The sequence below is a fragment of the Lithobates pipiens genome, unplaced genomic scaffold (assembly GCF_037356315.1).
Source record: "Lithobates pipiens isolate NorthernLeopardFrog02 unplaced genomic scaffold, aLitPip1_a1.2 Scaffold_10, whole genome shotgun sequence".
Lineage (NCBI taxonomy): Eukaryota > Metazoa > Chordata > Amphibia > Anura > Ranidae > Lithobates > Lithobates pipiens.
The window spans coordinates 186,314,269-186,332,996 of NW_027507686.1; the positions used below are offsets into that span (position 1 = coordinate 186,314,269).

The 18,728-nt window shown below is 38.1% G+C and overlaps 1 protein-coding gene across 2 annotated transcripts in view; it reads right to left on the reverse strand.

The window, feature by feature from the left end:
- Nucleotides 1-565: 565 nt before the first annotated feature.
- Nucleotides 566-18,728, reverse strand: part of IGF2 (insulin like growth factor 2) — a 73,502-nt gene continuing 55,339 nt past the window's right edge. For both annotated transcript variants that reach the window (XM_077460721.1, XM_077460720.1), the window contains exons 3-4: nt 7,778-7,944; nt 566-6,936 (exon numbers count right to left, since the gene is read on the reverse strand). In XM_077460721.1, coding sequence (XP_077316847.1) covers nt 6,697-6,936; nt 7,778-7,944 — 407 coding nt within the window. In that variant the 3' untranslated portion in view covers nt 566-6,696. The remainder of the gene's footprint in view (nt 6,937-7,777; nt 7,945-18,728) is intronic.

The following is an 18,728-nucleotide window of genomic DNA, read 5'->3' on the forward strand; positions in this document are numbered from 1 at the left end:
AACTGTTTTATAATTGTGTTTCTTGCTCTTTTTTTGTTTACTTATTTATATTTTTTTGCTTATTTTCTTTTTTTTTTTTTTGGTAAAAAGCATTTACAAAGTTCTAAAAGTACAAAAAGAAGTCATTAAATGTTGCTTTCTCTTTCCCATATGATTTGACACTTGGACATTGATCTTTTAAGATCCCTCCCTCTAATTTTGTAACACCAATAAATAATGTTCAGTTTATATTTGTTCTTCATGTCCAACATATTGTGATGAAAGGTTTTAATTCTGCGTCTTTCTTTTTTTTTTTTTTCTTTTTTAAGTTTATTTTTTTACAAAATGTATCATGGCTCAACATTGCAAGGAAATAATATTAATATCATAAAAAAGATTACAAAGTAAAAATGCCTAATTACACATCCTGCTCGCCTTTCTGGAGCCCTCCCAGACCCCCCCACCCCCCTACCCAGCCCTATTTCTCCCCTGTGATATGAAATATTGTACAATTCAAGTAGTCTTCCCGTTGTAGGTTTTTTTTTTTCTTATTTTAAAGAACAGACAGAAAAACAAAGACAACCAATAAAGGAGTAGTGCCACCCAGTTTAGCTGCTTATTTAATTGTTGCTTGGCATCAAAATTTTATAAAAGCCACTAACCTACAGAATTTTTATTATTACTAATCTGGATTTGCTCAAATTTGCACAAAACAAGTTACAGACAGAGGCTTTTGTTATAAGATGTTTAAGTGAAAGTTATTCAAAGGTGTCATTTAAATGGAGAATATGTAACAGAACAAGTAAATGTTTAAAGCATGTAGTCATTAGTTGACTATCTTCAATCATTCTGTCATTCAGTAATTAAACCTTATGATTCAGCAGCCTAGTGAAACTTTTTTCACTTTTAAAACCCACTTAAAGTATATACAAATCCAAGAACAAACATACTTTATTTTGCAGCTTAATTGGCCTTAGATGTGGTGATTGCATTCATTTTATATTTTTAAGACTTCTACTTTTAATTTCTACCTGGTGATTCTGTCAATAACGTACTTCCTGTTCTAAGCTGACAACGCTCACTCACTGTACTGTATCTGTGAAGGAGCAGCTTTGTTACCTTGGCCTGCTAGCTTCTGACTTTGAATACAGAACAACTCCCACCACCTTATCTACATAACATGGGGAGGATTGGAGATGTTCTGTAAGGAGGTGTTCAACAGAGGTGGACTGGGCAGGGCTGATAACACTGCTTGGGATCTCAGCGCAGTACAAGCAGCTTATTACAGGAAGTTACCAGATCACTGGATTTCTGGAAGGATCAGAAAGTATTTTTTGCAAATATAACAAAATACTTTTAATGGTATATTTACAGGCCAAGAAGGGAGCAAATAAGATACATTTAGTTAGATTTGACATATACTTTAAGTGCAGAAAACAGATGCAGAACTGTTTATAAATCACCCTCAAAGATGGTAGCATTGCAGCTGAATTATGTTTGGAGGTTACTTCAATGTGATCGGAATACTCTATTAAAGGCGTGATCGTTATGCCAATGTCAGCTTATAGGGGCTAAGATAGTATAAATCATTTTAAAAAATCCTGCTAACTTGATTAGCTGTTTGAAAGTGAAATGGGTCATATGAGCCTGCATAAGGCTGGCACATTCACCTCCATCCAGGGTGATTGTATTCACAGTGTCAAAGCAAATCTGTCTTTAAAGAGAACTATACTTTATTTTGAATGTTTGAATATACAGGGGTTGGACAAAAATATGGAAACACTACACGTATTGCATGTGTGAAAGTGACGACATGTATTGCGTTGAAAGCGGAAGTGATGTAGCATTCTTTTGCTTCCGCTGTGTGACGAGACACTTAGCTAACAGGTGGAAAGCCTCACTTTTGTCATTCACTGTGTGCACTGAGTCTAGCATTATGCTAGTAATGCAGGGTCATGTCAGAGCTTCAAAGAGGACAAATTGTTGATGCCTGCTTAGCTGGTGCCTCTGTGACTAAAGTTGCCAATTTATTTTCAGAAGTACAGTATCAAAGGTTATGAGAGCATATACAGTTTCTGGTAAATAAACGTCTGATAGCATAAGCATGGTCAACATGGTCAACTGATAGAAAGAGACAAAGGCAATTGTGCAGGATTTTGACCTGGTTCTTTGCATGAAGAGTGAAATAAGATTTCATTATCCACCATCCAAGACTTATATTTGTCAGATCCCAGGAGAATTCAGGGTGCCTTGTATGGCAAAGGTGGTCCAACACCATATAAGTTAACAATTTCATTCTTTTATCATACTTGTTTCCATAATTTTGTCCAACCCCTGTACATTTGAAATATGTTAACTTCATGTAAAGGATCTTACTAATATGTGTTTCGAATTTGAAAAAAAACACACTTTTTTGATGTATAATTTAAATTATCTGTTCATAGATGTGACCTTTAGATTCATCTCACTAATTTTGCAAAACAGGCCTCTGCAGTAATGACTGGTAGCCAGCAACCATGTGATACATGGTCTAGGCCAGTGTTTCTCAATTCCAGTCCTCATGGCCCACTAACAGGTCATGTTTTCAGGATTTCCCTCAGATGAAACAGCTGGGGTAATTACTAAGGCAGTGAAACTGATCAAATCACCTGTGCAAAATAATGGAAAGCCTGAAAACATGACCTGTTAGTGGGCCATGAGGACTGGAATTGAGAAACACTGGTCTAGGCTGTTTAAGTAGAGAGCCAAGAAACTAATTTTTTTTTTATTTGTGGCAGGAAAAAGCTCTTTTGTTTTACATGATTTGGTCATGCTGACACGTACCCTACTGATTCATATAGAATGTGAATTTAAAGAAAGTCATCTTTAAGGCAAGGTGGCAGTAAACAATTGTTTCAATCCATTTGAAATTTAGGTAGTGCATACACAAAAATGAATGCATTTGGTAAAAAACGTTTTTGCAACTATATGAGTTCACTCAAAACCATCTTGTTTGACACATACATTCTATTACAGGCTATCTACCCTAATGAATCAAACTACACACAGAAATCACAATAATATACTTTATGAGACTCAATTAATTATTTAGCAATGGCCACTACTCAAAAATTCATACTTTAAAGGTACACCATAGTACCTTTATAACCTTATATCATTTTATTTTAAAATTATTATTTGTAATTTTAATTATTCCTTAGGATAGCTGTGAATACGTGGAAGGAAAGTGATTTAGTGCTCAGTATGTTAAGTTAAGAGTGAAAAATGAAACTAAAAAAGCTACAAAATAGATTTCTTTGTAAACCTCTAGTTTTAAACCTCAAATCAACTAAGTAATAAAACCTAGTAAAACAGCTGCAAATAACTCAAATTAAAAAAAGGAATTTGAAAGGCAGAAGGGACATTTACATTTTCATTACATCAGAGATGGACAGTCTTTGGCAACTATCATTTGATTTCATACTTAAAGGGATTGCCCTACCAGCTTTTTCTAACAGCTACATATTCTATTCTTTTTAAACAGATGAACTGCCTCCTCTAACACAATTGCTACAGCTGACAGAAGCCCTCTTTTTCCTCTGGTCATGTGTTTAGTTGACCTAGCTACTTAGATATCAAGCAACTGAAGAAACTATTCAGAAAGCACTAAGGAGGAAAGGCATACTGTCAGCTGCATTTTAGGATGGAATTAGTTGATACAAAGAAGGAATTTGCATAGAGTCCTGAACCCCTTTTGATCAGAAAGATAAAGCTAACTGATAAAATGGCAACTCAAAACTGGGCCACTCTCTTATTGGAGTCGTGTTTTCCAAAAGTTGCTCTGATTCCATCAAAGGATGGCCTTCACTCTTGCAGAAACTTCTGCGATAAAATGAAGGTGTGGGCTTACCCCTAAATATAGTTGAGGTAGCCACTATGATCCAACTAATGAAGTTGAAATATAGCACTTTTCCATTTTCCCAGAATGCAAGAACGGCTTATTACTGAACCAATACAGATCATTCTCATATATATGAGATATATATATTGTCTAAGCAGCTATGCAAGACATCATTTACCTAAACTTTTATTGATGAAATGATTATTGAAAATTGGGCTATGGCTATGTCAAAGAAAAAATGTCTATTAATTTACCGGTCGCATACTACCACATACTAAAAATGTTCACAGTATTGTCACAGCTGTGATATCCCCAATATTCTATAGGTAGTGTTTGCACTAGCTGCTGCAAACACAATGATGGAATGTCATTGTCAATGCAATGCTATGCATAAAAATGATAACTAAATATTATGTTTGAAGATATATTTAGTGCATAAGTGCTCAATCATTTTAGAAGAATGGATTGCATATTCTATAGAACCACAGAGAACAATATCCACTGTAATCTTGCAGAATATATTATCGTCTAATGAATTATTTTTCATTCATAATTATGTTGGGGAAAAAGTAAGAAGGAAAAGATATTTAGAGAAAAGGCAATATGGCTTTTAAGTTATAGAATAAATGTTTTGTATCTTTTATATTAAAAAACAAGAATGACTTGAATGTTATATAAAAGTAAGCTGTTTTGGTCAATTCAAAAATAAAGGGCCTAAAGTTTAAAAGAAGTTTGGGTACTTCACATAAAGTTTTTATGGGTAGCTGATTGCAGACCACAGTAGGCTTAGTAGAGATTAACTGCAATATGGAAATGCAAATCATGGATAAAGTATGTCTGTAAAATTCAGACATACAAAAATTTTAAATTGTGAATTGTGAGCATTCAGCATGCATACAGCCAGACAAGTCGGAGGGGTCCAGGTCAAAGTCTCAAAAGATAATGACGAAATCAAGGGCACATTTACACCATGGAGTCCTGGTGAGTTGCTTTAATGCTAGTAAAAAAATAGTTGCACCTGCATAGTTTACGTTTATTGGTCCTTTAAAATGGACATGTGTCATTTGTGTGTTATTGTATTTAAGCTAAATTGTTTGCTTTTGATTTTTTAGTTTAAGAGTGAAATATAAAAAAGAGAAGCATCAGTTTTCATTAGAGAAGTTAGTTAGTTTTTTTTTAATTATTCAGTGCTGCCTTTAATGACATATGCTTTTAAGTCCATATGGCAATTGAAATTGGCTGAGGTGGCAGACCATAAGATATAGAATCTACAGTGTTGACCAAGTGGTAAAACCAGACTTCCCAACCTTTCAAGATGCAAAAAAACAGGATATGTTAGGTTAGGCTCAGGATCTGTCCGAAATTTGCCCAAATGTTGGCTATAGTTTAGCACACATTGCTTACATTTAACAAACTATGCTGTTTTTATGACCCTAAAAAAGCGGTTGGGAGACAAACCTAAAACCAGTTGTTAATGGATATGGCAATCTAGAATGATACAATTAATTCCCTTTTCCCCTAGGTATGGCAAATCAGTAATGGTGCAGCCAAATATATATTCATCTGAATGCATATGAATGGTTTTAGTGTTAGATTATATCCTCTATATAATTCAGAGGAGGGAAAAAACAGGTATACTTTTCCTAAAACGAAAAGCATTATTTTTTTCAAGTTCAATATGTTCTCATCTCTTACATTAATACTATACTGAGGATTCATTCAAAGGAAGCCTCATAGGATTCAATTGTTGGAATGCAAGTTTATAGGAATCCTAGGCTACATTACAATCTTACTCCAGCTCTTCCCATCTAAGTGACATTAGCACCAAAGGACATCATATTTACATTAACGCATCCCCTTCTTTCAGCGCTATACAAAAAAGAAAGTTCCATAAAAAATAGTGCTTGACTTTTTTCCTTTTCACAAAAAAGTAATATAATATATATTATACATATATAAAAATCATTGTAATCTGTGGCATATGTGCAAAGCAGACAGAGCTCCCACTCAAACTTAAAAAAGATGTCTGCCTACTTCCCCCCTTCTTTTCTCTTAGTTCTCAATGATTAAAAGGTGCAAATACATTTGGAATTCTAGTACTCAACCCCTTTGATGCCAAAGATGGCAACGCATTGCAATAATAAGGCTGCAGAAGCCTCAGTGACACAAAGGAATAAGAGAAAAAGAAACCCTAACAAAAACCTTACATGCCCTACAATTTTTTTTTCCAGGCATAAAAAAGGTGCAAAATAATTTTGGACATTGACATTGAAATGCTACAGGAAAACAAAGAAGACATTAAGTAGTGTCAAGATGTTAAACCAGATGTAAGAAACAGCAGGAAATTATTTTTTCTTTTCCGCTCTCATTTGCCCCCTTTCCATCCTTAAAGTAATCATTTGGATGGATTTCTAAATAGTTCCACTGGTAAAACATTTTTGTTTTTCCTTACCGGCACAGCTAGGCCCAATGTGCCAGGATGATGCATATTTGTGTGCATACACACAGACAAATACAGTTGTGTCTTTGCATACTTTTTCACGTACACACATACGTGCTGCAGTTTGAAAAACTGTTAAAAAGAAAACACAGAAAAGGACACAAAAATCCACAGAAATTTTTCCCACCAAAAGGCAATGTTGTTGTTTTTGTTCCAGCTTTGGTGTCTCAGTTTGCTCGTTTTACTCTTCTGTGAGGTGTCACATTGAGCTTTTCAGGCTTCAACTCTGTTGCTTGGCTTGGTCTCTCTCCAGTTCAGAGAAGACAGAAGAAAAACAAACAGAACATAGAAACAGAAATTGAAGGCAGCGGAATCCTGCTTAGTAATGATTCCCAGCTCAATTATGGGAGGACTCTGAGTCTTGCTGAATGGAGCGAGGTGGTGTAATCGGTGAGGTTGTTAATGGCCTATGTGATAAAAGCTCCTGGGTTTCTTCTATTTGCCTCACCCACCGCCGATACTGCCTCGCCCGAACAATGGCAGGGACCCCTCTCCTTAAGCGGTGACTCTGAGTGGGCTTTCTTTGCCAAATGTCATATTTAGAGTGCTTGATATGAGAATGCTTATGGTATATTTCCTACAAGGGGAAAAAAACAATGATCATGATTAACAATATTACACAAGTAATGGATATTTCAACAAATATTTTCTACATCAACTAATGCAAAATTATTAACTGGCTTCAAACAGTCTTAACAAAATTCACATAGAAAGCATTTCAACCAATCAGCAAGCCAGGTAGGGGCTGAAGAACCAAAACTTCAAAGATCTATGACCAATAAAACTTTTATGCATAACTTGATGCATATTTTAATTGCAAACATGCTGAAGGCAAGCAAGGCCTATTGGATAATGGATGCCAATTAGTTTGCAATGCTTTATTGTATATGTTATTAAAGTTAAGCACCCAGCACTAGACTTAGAGCACAATTTAGAAAATGTATAGACTGTATGTGTGTTTGTGCATTTTAAACACTAGATTAGGAAATTTAAAAATTGACCATTTGTAAAACATTGCTATTGCCTTCGATCTGCATAAAATAAAATATATGGTCAAAATATATTTGGCAACTGGTTCAGTTGGTATAATCAGAATAATGACCTTTGCCCTATTCTCAACCTGCCTTCCCTTAAAAATCCCTTAAAAAAAAAACATCTCGCAGATTGGTTTTATGAAAGGGTTACTGCTATTAGAATTTTAATAAAAAGAAGTCTTTAGTTGTACTTTAAGGTGTTAATGCAACAGTTTGATGATCTTCAACATTTCAAGGGTAATTTAGTGAAACATTGGCTGATGTCCTGATGCCCTCATCCTTGTCACCTTTTCTTTGGTTACAGACATTTTAGAACCAAGTCAGCAGATTGCTGAAGCAGATTTAAGTTAGCAGAACTCCTCAGCATAACACATTCCCGCTCACCTTATTCAGAGATGGCAATGCAGTGGCAGGTGCGGTGGAAAGGTCTCTTTCATTCTTGACTGGCTTCGCACAGTATGTCTCTAATAAATCTAGGTCACAACTCCGAAAGCAGCATTCTTCCACAATTCCTCTGCTAGCTCTGCGATTGGAGCGCCCCGTAGTCTTTTCTGTCAATAAAAAAATGTCATCTATTTTAACATGAAAACTTAACATGACAACAATCCAATTGTGTTAACAGAACTCACGATTCCAAGAAAGTGTATTGTATTAAAGGTTCATGATCTTATATTCTGCAGCCTTACTTATTGCTGATAGTGATACAGACAAACTGGAGAGAAGGTGGAGGCCATAGAAAGAAACACTAGTTTATGATGAGAAGTGATTGACACAAATGGAAGCCAACATTGAATATGAGATCAGGTGGTCAATTTATAATCTTAGGTACTTTGTGTGAGGCTTCTATAATCTAAAAAGGGTAGTTTTATAAAAAAAAACATTTTCTAGCAGGAGTAAAAACCGACAAAAGAGTTTTGTGCCTTTCTTTTAATTGAATTCTTTAAAGTATATATAAAGCAGACACATCAAACTGGTGTTTTATGGGCCCACATGTGGCGCTCTCACTCCTTCTCTGCAGCCTTCTTTGGTTTAAGGATACAATTTTTTTAAAAAAGAGTATGCCACTAGCTGTTCTCCAGTTGTTAAGTAAAGTGCTTAAGGAAATATTATATATTACCTTAATATAAATATTATATATATTATACAAATTTTTACTATAATATTAGCTTCTAAATTGTCATAATCTTTTTAAGGAATTAAGTAGGTGTGGCCATAATGTGGTCCTCATCGAGGAATTAGCTCTCTCAGTTTGTCCCACTGTTTCATCTGTGTTTTACATACTCAATAGAATAGGGAATGATTTTAAACCCTGTAAGGTATTTTTGGGGATCTGTGTCCCATTGGGGAGAATTTCTTTTGGTTTCTGCCATGTTGACATAGCGGCAAGTGAGAAGAAATGTCTTCAAGGTTAAGAAAATCCCTGCTGGAACAAATAGCGAGATTCAATCCCAGCAGCGAAACTCAGCCAGCAAAAAATCTCAACAGAGGGTCTAACCCAAAGCTAAAAATATTTTCTTAGATATACATGTACATTAATATATTTTTTTTTTGGGGCTGCTCTGCATTTTTGTGTAAACTTTAGTGCAGTGTTTCCTATTTTTGTAGTACTGTTAATAACAAACGGGACTGGATTTGGAACAATTCCACAGATCCCTTCTAAAGCAGTATCGGCATCTGTCAAAAGTATTTCATTTTATTGACAGAAGCACCACTAAAAATGCTTGTCAGTTTTTTCCTAAAAGCAAACTACAACATGTTAATTTGTTTATTTATTACAGGTACTTATATAGCGCTGTCAATTTATACAACGCTTTACATATATATTATACATTCACATTAGTCTCTGCCCTATCAGCATGTCCTACCTGGAGGAAACCCTATTGTTGGTGCAACTTTTGTTTTGTTAGCCCCTGTACACACGGTCGGAGATTTTGCCAACCAAATCCATCGGATTTTGCCCGTCGGATTTAGTCCGACGGATTGTGTCCGAAACTGTTGCATACACACGGTCGGGCCAAGTTGGCGAAAAATCCGATCTTTCAGAACGTGATGACGTAATTTAGTTACGATGGGACTACATTCAGGCTAGTAGCCAATAGCTTTGATGTAGGAATTTGATCTGAGCATGCGTGGCACTTGGTCCGATCAAAATGCTATACACATGATCGGATTACGTCCGACCGGCCCAGTTGGTCGGGAAATATTTCCAACATGTTGGAAAATTGGGTCGGACGGAGATTCGGACGGAATCAGTCTGATGCATACCACACACAGTCGGATTATCTGACGACACGGTCCAATAAGATGCATTCCGACAGATTCTCCGACCGTGTGTACAGGGGCTAAAAGACTATGCATGCAGTATGTTAGTACAGCCTTCTTTACATAACAAGGAACATCATCTAAACACAAGATCCTATACTATCCTGCTCCTACGCACAACTGTTGAAGCTATGTTGAATATACACTAAAATACCCCATCTACCATGTTTTTAAAAGCATCCAAAACTGTTTGGAGGGTTGCCAACTGTAATTATGTAATATGACATCTATACATTATATCATACTGAAAAATGAAAACATATCAGCTTAGTTCTATATCTTTATAGAGAAACTGATTAAGTTTTAACTCCTAGGGACACCTATCCCCCTACTCTGAGGCTGAAGATTTCAGATAAATATTCATGTCCCACAGCTCAAATACCAGCAGAGTAAGCCATGTAAACAACGTTCTTGGATTTCACTCTTGGATTGGGGGGGTCACACTAAGCTCACTCAGCTCTTTTCCATCAAATCTGCTTTACTCTGTTAACCCTTTTGTGATCCATATATGTATGAGGGATTTAAAGTGTAACATTCTGGAGAAATTGTTTGCAGATTTTTCTGTAATTAACGTTATAACCACTCGGTCCTAAAAAGCATATGTAATTTTCATGACTAACATATCAAAATTGTCTCTGTTAGATTTCTCTCAAAAGATGGTTTAATTGTCATATATCTGGTCTCCTGGTAGGAACCGAACATTTTTCCAGCCATGCCAACCTAGAAGGTCACAGAGAAAACCTAGAACATACTGGTGGTTTTAATCTTTCATTTTAGCAGGGAATATACTTTAATCTCCAAGGAATGCTGGATATCACACTTTATATGGGACAGGCAAGCCTATCTGGATAAACAGGAGAATATAACCAGCAAGGTTACTATATACCACAGTGTAAAACATATACCCAGAACTGGGTTCTAGGCCAGATGCATTCTTAAAATGCATGTTTGGTCTAAATTTAATAACAAACATTTTTGGTGCTTCTCTACAATACATTTACATTTCTTCATAGTTTATCTCTTTAAACACCACACGTACAAAAGAAAAACTGTTGCTCTTGCTAGAAATCAAGTGAGCTTATATCTTTCTGTGTTGCACTGAAATCTCAAAAAGTAATCAGCCCTGCCCAATTAAGCAGACCACCCCCTCCTAATATTATATTCCGAGCAAACTTTTTATCCTAGGGTGGCAACGCTTCTTGTGCATAGATACAGTACATTGAGTAAATGTTGTCCCTACATCGAGTAAGTGTTGTTTTGTTGTCCATATTCATCATGTATCAGATTTTTCTTATTTTTATTCTATAATAATATTTTAAAATGTAAAATTAGAAATACAAATACTGTCAGTTGAAACTTTTATTGTTGTTCTAGTGCAATCATTCGAGGTACATTTACTGACAATGTTACTTGTATCATCTGACACATTGGGGTTGATTTACTAAAACTGCAGCGTTCAAAAACTGGTCCCGCTCTGCATAGAAACGAATCAGCTTTCAGGTTTTATTATCTAGGCTTAATTGAACAAGCTGAGGTTAGAAGCTAATTGGTTACCATACACAGCTGCACCAGATTTCGCACTCTCTAGTTTTACTAAATCAATCTCTCTAGGACAGGAAGTGTGTTTAGAGTAGGCTCACTAGGTAAAAAATAAAGGAAATTAATCTTGGAAAAAAAAGAAAACAAAACAAATGCAGCCAAGGAGTCAGTATTACATTTTTGTTTTTGCGTTTAGATACACTATAAAATATAAAGCCATTTACCTAATGTGCCATGGTTGTCTTGTATTAACTAGGACTAAAGGTGCCCATAGATGTGACTTTATGGGCAGATTGTGCCTAGATGTCAACCAAGTACATCTACCAGTGCACAAGCAAACGCAAACCAATGGCTTGGCTAGGTTATCATGTTCATTGCTAGGAAAATATGAAGGTGAGAGAGGGGTGCCCAGAGCAAGAAAGACTTCCCATTTATGTTCCATGCTAGATTTCCCTTATTCTCTGTCATTTTCCTTTGCAGTGATGAATCTTGGTTGTTATGTGGCAACATAAGCAGTCTGAGACAGTTCTTCCCTCAGACATCTCCATAAACAAGGCCAACTGTAACTTGATAAACACTTCGTGATATGCTAAAAATTGAATCTGATGTGTATATATAAAGCACCGCTAGCTTGTTGTGGTGGCCTACTCATTCACTACTTACCCGTTACTGAAAACAATCTATTTTTTTCCTAAGTGGCTGCGTTAAAGCTGCGGTATCTGTGACACCAACTGGGGTTTTGCTGTATGATGTGGCTCATGACCAAGTGGATAAAATTGCTTTTATGTGATGTTTGATCAAGAGGTCTATTTATACATGTTGTTTTATTCCCGTGACTATATTTAAATTTCTTAGGAATTTCACAGTGTTAATTATGCATATATTTATTTGAAATCATTTTCTCTATAATTACAAACTACCAAAGCAGAGTCTAGGAAAGTATATAATTAACTTGAGAAAGTAAAAGCATTGTTTTGAACGGCCTGTTAGTTCTTTCAAATGTTGTCTGGATTTTGAAGATTCTCACATGTTCTATGGATGTTTACCTGCATTCTTTCCCTTAAAGGGGTTGTAAATCATTGAGTTTTTTCACCTTAATGCATTCTATGCATTAAGGCAGGGGTAAGCAACCTTGACCCTTCAGTTGTGGTAAAACTAAAAGTCCCATGAGATAATGCAAGACCCTGACAATCACAGGCATGACTCCTAGAGGCAGAGGCATGATGGGATTTGTAGTTTGCACCACAGATGGAGGCCCGAGGTTGATTACCCCTGCATTAAGGTGAAAAAACGTCTGTAGTGCAAAAGCCCCCCCTTTTACTTATCTGAACCAGATCATTCCATCGACAGGGAAAAGCACAGCAGCTCCAGCCGATGTGTCGGGTTCTCATTGGATAGATTCATAGCAGCAGGAGCCATTGGCTCCCACTGCTGTCAATCAAATCCAGTGGAACGGTAACCAGGGGCGGGCCAAGCCCTGCTGTCTGTGTCAATGGACGCAGCAGCAGGACTCAAGAGCATGCCTGCATGAGTGCCTCCATGCAATGCAGTTCTCCATGGGGGCACCCAAGAAGAGGATGAGTCAGGAGAGAAGGATTGGGGCTGCTCTGTGCAAGACAATTGCACAGAGGAGGTAAGTATGACATGTTTGTTATTAAAAAAACAACAACCTTTACAACCTCTTTAAACTGGCATTTTATGTTCTTGCAGGAAATGCTCTTATTGCTGATTAAAGAAATCAGTTAATTACCATCAGGTTTATTCATTAAGCCAGCGAAATGGCCTTCATCTTAAGGGCCCATTCACACCTATGCATTGAAGGAATGCTGGGAATAATGTAACTGATAAGAATGCAGCACATGCAGAAAGCATCAGCTGTCAAGAATGCTGGTGGGATCATCAGGTATATCTAGTGCTTTTTTTTGGATTAAATTGCATTAAATAGTATATTTAAAGAGACCCTGTGAACAACTAAAACATTGCAGGTAAAAGCATTTTTCTTTCCCATAAAATATTGTATTGATTTGTTAGGCAATCGACATTCCAGAAAGTGCCAATTTCTTAGCACAACCCTCTCCCTCCTTGCACATCCCAACCCTCTCCATCTTCTGGGAGTGTTATTATCTACTGGTCCAGCTCCTCCACCTGTAGACAACCTTCTATGTAGCTGACAAGGTACGGTAGGATCAAAGGGAAACACAATAAAGTATCACTTATGTGAAAGCTCTAAATCTGCTGGACTGCTGATAGTACATTCAAGATGACAGCACCAAGCAGCTTTTCAGGTAAATAACGGCTAAAATATTCAGATTGTCGTTGAAATTAATGGTCAATGATGGAGTCTTTTTAATAGACCAAAACAAAGTAAATAATAGAAGGTAGCTGTTAGGATGTACCCATTTTTTTATTATTAGAAGAGGAGGTCCACACTTGCATTAGATGATGGTTCTTTTTTTTTTTTTTTTTAAAGTCTTATTCTCCTCCTGTTGGTCCCCAAACTGCTGACCCCTCCTGCCAGTTTGCTGGTGTGTCCTTTAGCTAACTAAGGAGACATTCATGCTTGTATGCTCCTGACCGATGCTGTGTGCCTTGTAGCAGTGGGACTCAGTGCTACTCGATTTTTGGACAGGCAGGCACATTGATTGTTCAGGTGTGGACTGGCTTCATAATAGACCCGGGGTCAGAGTTTAGGGCTCCACCCAACACACAGGAGGTCTGTGCATGGGAGTCAGGAGGACTCCAATCCTCTCCAGGAGTCAGGCTGCATGGGGCAGCCAGAGCATGCATGTCTGCACAGGACATATTTAGTCTGTGACAGAGCAGCAAGGAGCTGATCGTGAGTAAGCAATGAGAGAACTTGACTTTAAGGAACTCTTTGTCTTGTCTGAGGAGCAGACCTAAGGACTAAGCTTGATGCAGCCATGTGGCAAGAGATAGCCAGTTGGCTGGTGAAACCCCCTGCTTGGGCTATTGATGTCTTTTGTGAATTTTTCCATTCTTTTAAATAAAAGTGGGCTACCATGCCCTTAAAAATACAGTTTTGGACTGGCACAACGCACCTATTGCTTGAGTCTAATCACCCCAATCTAACAGCGTCTATAGCAGTGATGGCAAATCTTGACACCCCAGAGGTTTTGGAACTACGTTTCCCCTGATGCTCAACTACACTGCAGAGTGCATGATCATCATGTGAAATGTAGTTCCAAAACATCTGGGGTGCCAAAGTACACCATCACTGGTCTATAGACACACACAATGCCCAGCATGCCAGGCCACTGCATGCTCCTTCCTTTTCCCAGAAATGTGACCGACAGAAGCAAGGCCTATAGCCCCACTGCCTTTAGTACCCCCCCTACAACCCAGATCAGGGAAGCAGCTCAAATTGTCCTGGACCTGGCAGAAGTGACAAGGGCCGCAGATAAGTGTTTGGGGAATGGGGGGGCATTCTACAACCTGGAATATCAGGGAAGCAGCTCAAATTGTTCTGGACCTGACAGGAGTGACGAGGGTACGCCGGTAATTGTTTTGGGATGGGGGACATAGAAAGGTACCGGGGCATTGTTTTGTCCTAATTGTTTATATTATTATTATTATTGCAGATAATGCAGTATGAAAAAAAGCCTAGCATTTAGTACCACTTTAAACTGCATCTTTATTCACGTGAAGTAAATGATAAAATTAACTTCTAATGCCACGTACACGCGATCGGAATTCCAGCCAGAAAAAGACAGATGAGAGCTTTTCATCGGAAAATGCGACCATGTGTATGCTCCATTGGTATTTAGCTGTCCGAATTTCCACCAGCCAAAAATTGATAGCATGTTCTCAATTTTCCCAACGGAAATTCCGATCGTATGTATGCAATTCCCACATGCCAAAAATCACGCATGCTCAGATTCAACTACGAGACGGAAGCTATTGGCTACTGGCTATTGAACTTCCTTTTTCTAGTCCCGTCGTACGTGTTGTAGGTCACCGTGTTATAAATGATCGGAATTTGGTGTGACCGTGTGTAGGCAAGACAGCTTGAGCCGAATTCCGTCGGAATTCCGTCGGGAAAACCATCAGAGCTTTTTCCCACGAGAATTCCGATCGTGTGTACGCGGCATTAGAATAAACATTAAAGTTTCTTAAAGCTCCAACAAACATATGTCCATTTAATGCTACAGGCTGCCAGCTCTGCCTTTGTCTCTGCATACGATAACCATCAAACAGCAATCAGGAAACACAGAAAAACTCCTGTTAGCAATAAAAATTTCACTTGACTGTAAAATACTGAAGCAGAAAAAAAAAATGGGTGTACTTTCTAAAGCTGTTTTTGGCAACTCTGATGGCAAAGGCTTTAGCAGCTTAGTTCAAAATGAAAAAGAAAAGGAGAAACATTTTTGTGGAAAGATTCTGCCTCCACAAACAAAAACAATAACTCCCAATGATTAAGACTGGCTATTCTACAAAGCAGTCTCGAACACAAGAACGCTAGAATTAAAGTGGACCTTTTCAGTAACTATTTTTTTTCTTAATTGAGGACTGGCAGATATTTAGAAAGTGCTTAGATTAAAAAAAAGAATCTGAATCCCCAAAGATCTGTTTTTAACGTGCCGCTGTCATATTGTGACCAAAAATCTTAGCAGCAATGCAGCTGTTACAGCCTCATCTAGCGTAAATAATTTAATGGCATGTAATTTGTCCACCCTAAGGCAGCCTATACATTATGCAATTTGGTTGAACGAAAAAAAATGCCTCGATTCTTCCATCAACACATTGATTGGATGGGGGAATCCCTCTCGCTGTGGTATCGTATTGTGACAGTGAGGAGCCCTCCCTGCCATCAGAATACAATGATCAATGTTTCCAGCTATAGCCAGAGGCACTGATCGTTTGGGAATAACCCAACTGGATGGTTGTACAAAAGCCCATTGATAGATCGACATGTGAACAACCAGCTTGTCCATACATGGATCAAAATGTGGCTGGTCCCCACTGAATCAAATATTGATCCAAGTATGGCCGAGTACAATGCTCTTTTTTTACTGCATGTAATATAACCTGATAAGGGCCCATGCACACTGGGCATTTAGCCCCGATGCATTAGACTCCAGCATTTATGTGCAAGCAGAGGGCACAGTCCAGCCCCACTGCTGCCAGCCTGTTAAACTTAATGAGATGCTAAAAGCTGCTGCAGCTGGATAGTGCACTGAATGTTAATAATGTTTAGGGTAGTATGCGCCTAGGAACGAATGCCAGAACGCAAGAAGTCTGTGTTTTGGGAATTTATCCTTGGACACATACTGCCCTAAACGTTGGTACATCAGTGCACTATCCAGCCTCGTCCAGCAGTAGCAGCTGCCAGCCTCTCATAGAATTGAATAGTCTGTGGGCAGCAGGGCTGGATAGTGCACCTGGGCCTTCTGCCCACACCTAAACGCCGGAGCCTTATTCACCAGCGCTAAATGTCCATTGTGCATGAGGCCTAATGCAAATAGAGAAACGTTTCATCATGTTCATGTTCAAATGTTTTATCATGTTCAAACATTTCATAAAATTATAAGAGCAAAGTAAGTGAGTTACCGTGAACTTCAAGCCAATCCAAACATTTTTTTGACTAGAGGAAGTATGATTTAGAAACTCAATCAGGTTCCTATTTCTGGTGGTTGGAGAGGGATAGAGCAGTAATCATATGGAAATACCAAAATAATGTATTGCCTGTATTTGAGTGTACTGAGCACAAATAAAATTTAACACAGTTCAGGGGCCCCCTTCATCAGGGCTCTGTACAAGGGGAGTTGGCAAGAGGGAAAATGGACTTAAAAGCAATGAAAATATATTATATGTGAATTTGGCTCCAATAACATGAGCATGTGTGACATATCCTTTCCACAAACCCAACCCTTTATTTAGTGGAGTAGGCAATGGATGCACCATACAAGCCCAACTGCAAGTCATATTTCTTATTTGTCAGTTAAAACCATGAAACAAACTTCAGAGTGATCTGAATGACTCTACACTTGCTTGGTGCTCTGATTTTATGTGTTTGCTTTGATGCTTTGGGCAGTCTGTCCATGATGAATGATCTAAATGGCATAGTTACTCTGGTCCAGCTTGGCACAATATAAGTATGCGTATCTCAAACCTGATGGATGGTCTCTGGGGAAGCTGATAATTACTGTGGTGGTTGGCGCCACTACAAAGATAGCTGCGATCTTCATTGTTATTTGCAAGCTGCTTCCCTGCTGCACACCACAAGGGCTGCTTTCTCAATATTGCTGCCATTTAAAGAACACTTTTTTTAAATGAATACAATGCATTCTCTGATTGGATGAGCTGAAGTTCGTGAAATCCACTCTGCCTCAACCATTCAAAGAATGGCTTGTATTCACTGAAAAATATACAAGACACTCTACGAATTGTAACAGTGCCAAGCAAGCAACCCCCTTGGGGTCAGTGTGCAGAGGGGCAGCTGCTTGGTACAGGATCTGGAACATATCCTGATCACTACAGGGATTGTCAGCGTTATGTTGTCAGCATCAGAGTTATGCCTACTTACGTGCCAAGCTGGGTCAATATAAGTATGCAATAAAGTACATACCTAGAGTGTAGCTATACGTACTGTCAGACTTATTTATCAACATGCATTGAAAACAATTAAATTCACATTTGCATCCTCAAACATATTTCAATGCCGGTTTGAATCATTCCTCTGTCTGTGTGATAATACTGAAAGTTTTCATTTGAGATCTGAAGATAATGAAGCCTGGCATGCAATAAAATCTCTACGGCTCCATGCATACTGGGCTTTAAAAAAAACTTCTGTTCTCTTGCCAGTAAAAAAAATGCTCATATAGAGCATTTTTTGTACAAAGTTTAGATGGGTTTAGGAGAGATTTAGTTTTTTTCTCCAATCTCTAAACGTTGAGCTCAAAATATGCCTCTAATTGTCCTAATGTGCCTGGACACATAGGATAACATTGAGCTGCTTCTACAGGCAGAACACAAAACTCCTGTAGAAGCAAAGTTTTTTAAGCCAGTGTGCATGGAGCATAAAAGGATTAAAAAACTGCCAGTCACAAGCAATAATATTCTCCCTTTCATACTTCCGTTGCAGTATGCAGCAGTGAAAGGAAAAATCTGGTTGCTATGGACAACAACATTCACTGAGCAGCCCCACTGTACAAGTTGTGGCTATAAACAGCGCCTTATTCTTCTGGGTGACAGCACAGCCCATTAACCAGGAAGACATGACCGGCCTGTCGGGCCATGTAGGTTTCCTGCATTTGGTCTTTCTCTCTCAGGACATGTGTGCAGTAAATATGCTGCCAATTTCCTTTCATCATCCTTCCCTTGTCCCTCTCTTACCTCAAACACCCACCCTGCTCTTTTACCAAATCAATCAAACTGAGTTAAAGGGGAATTTGAAGTAAACAATCTCCCTCCCCCCCCCCTCGGCTACTCTCCCGGAGGAATGCAGGAAGCAACA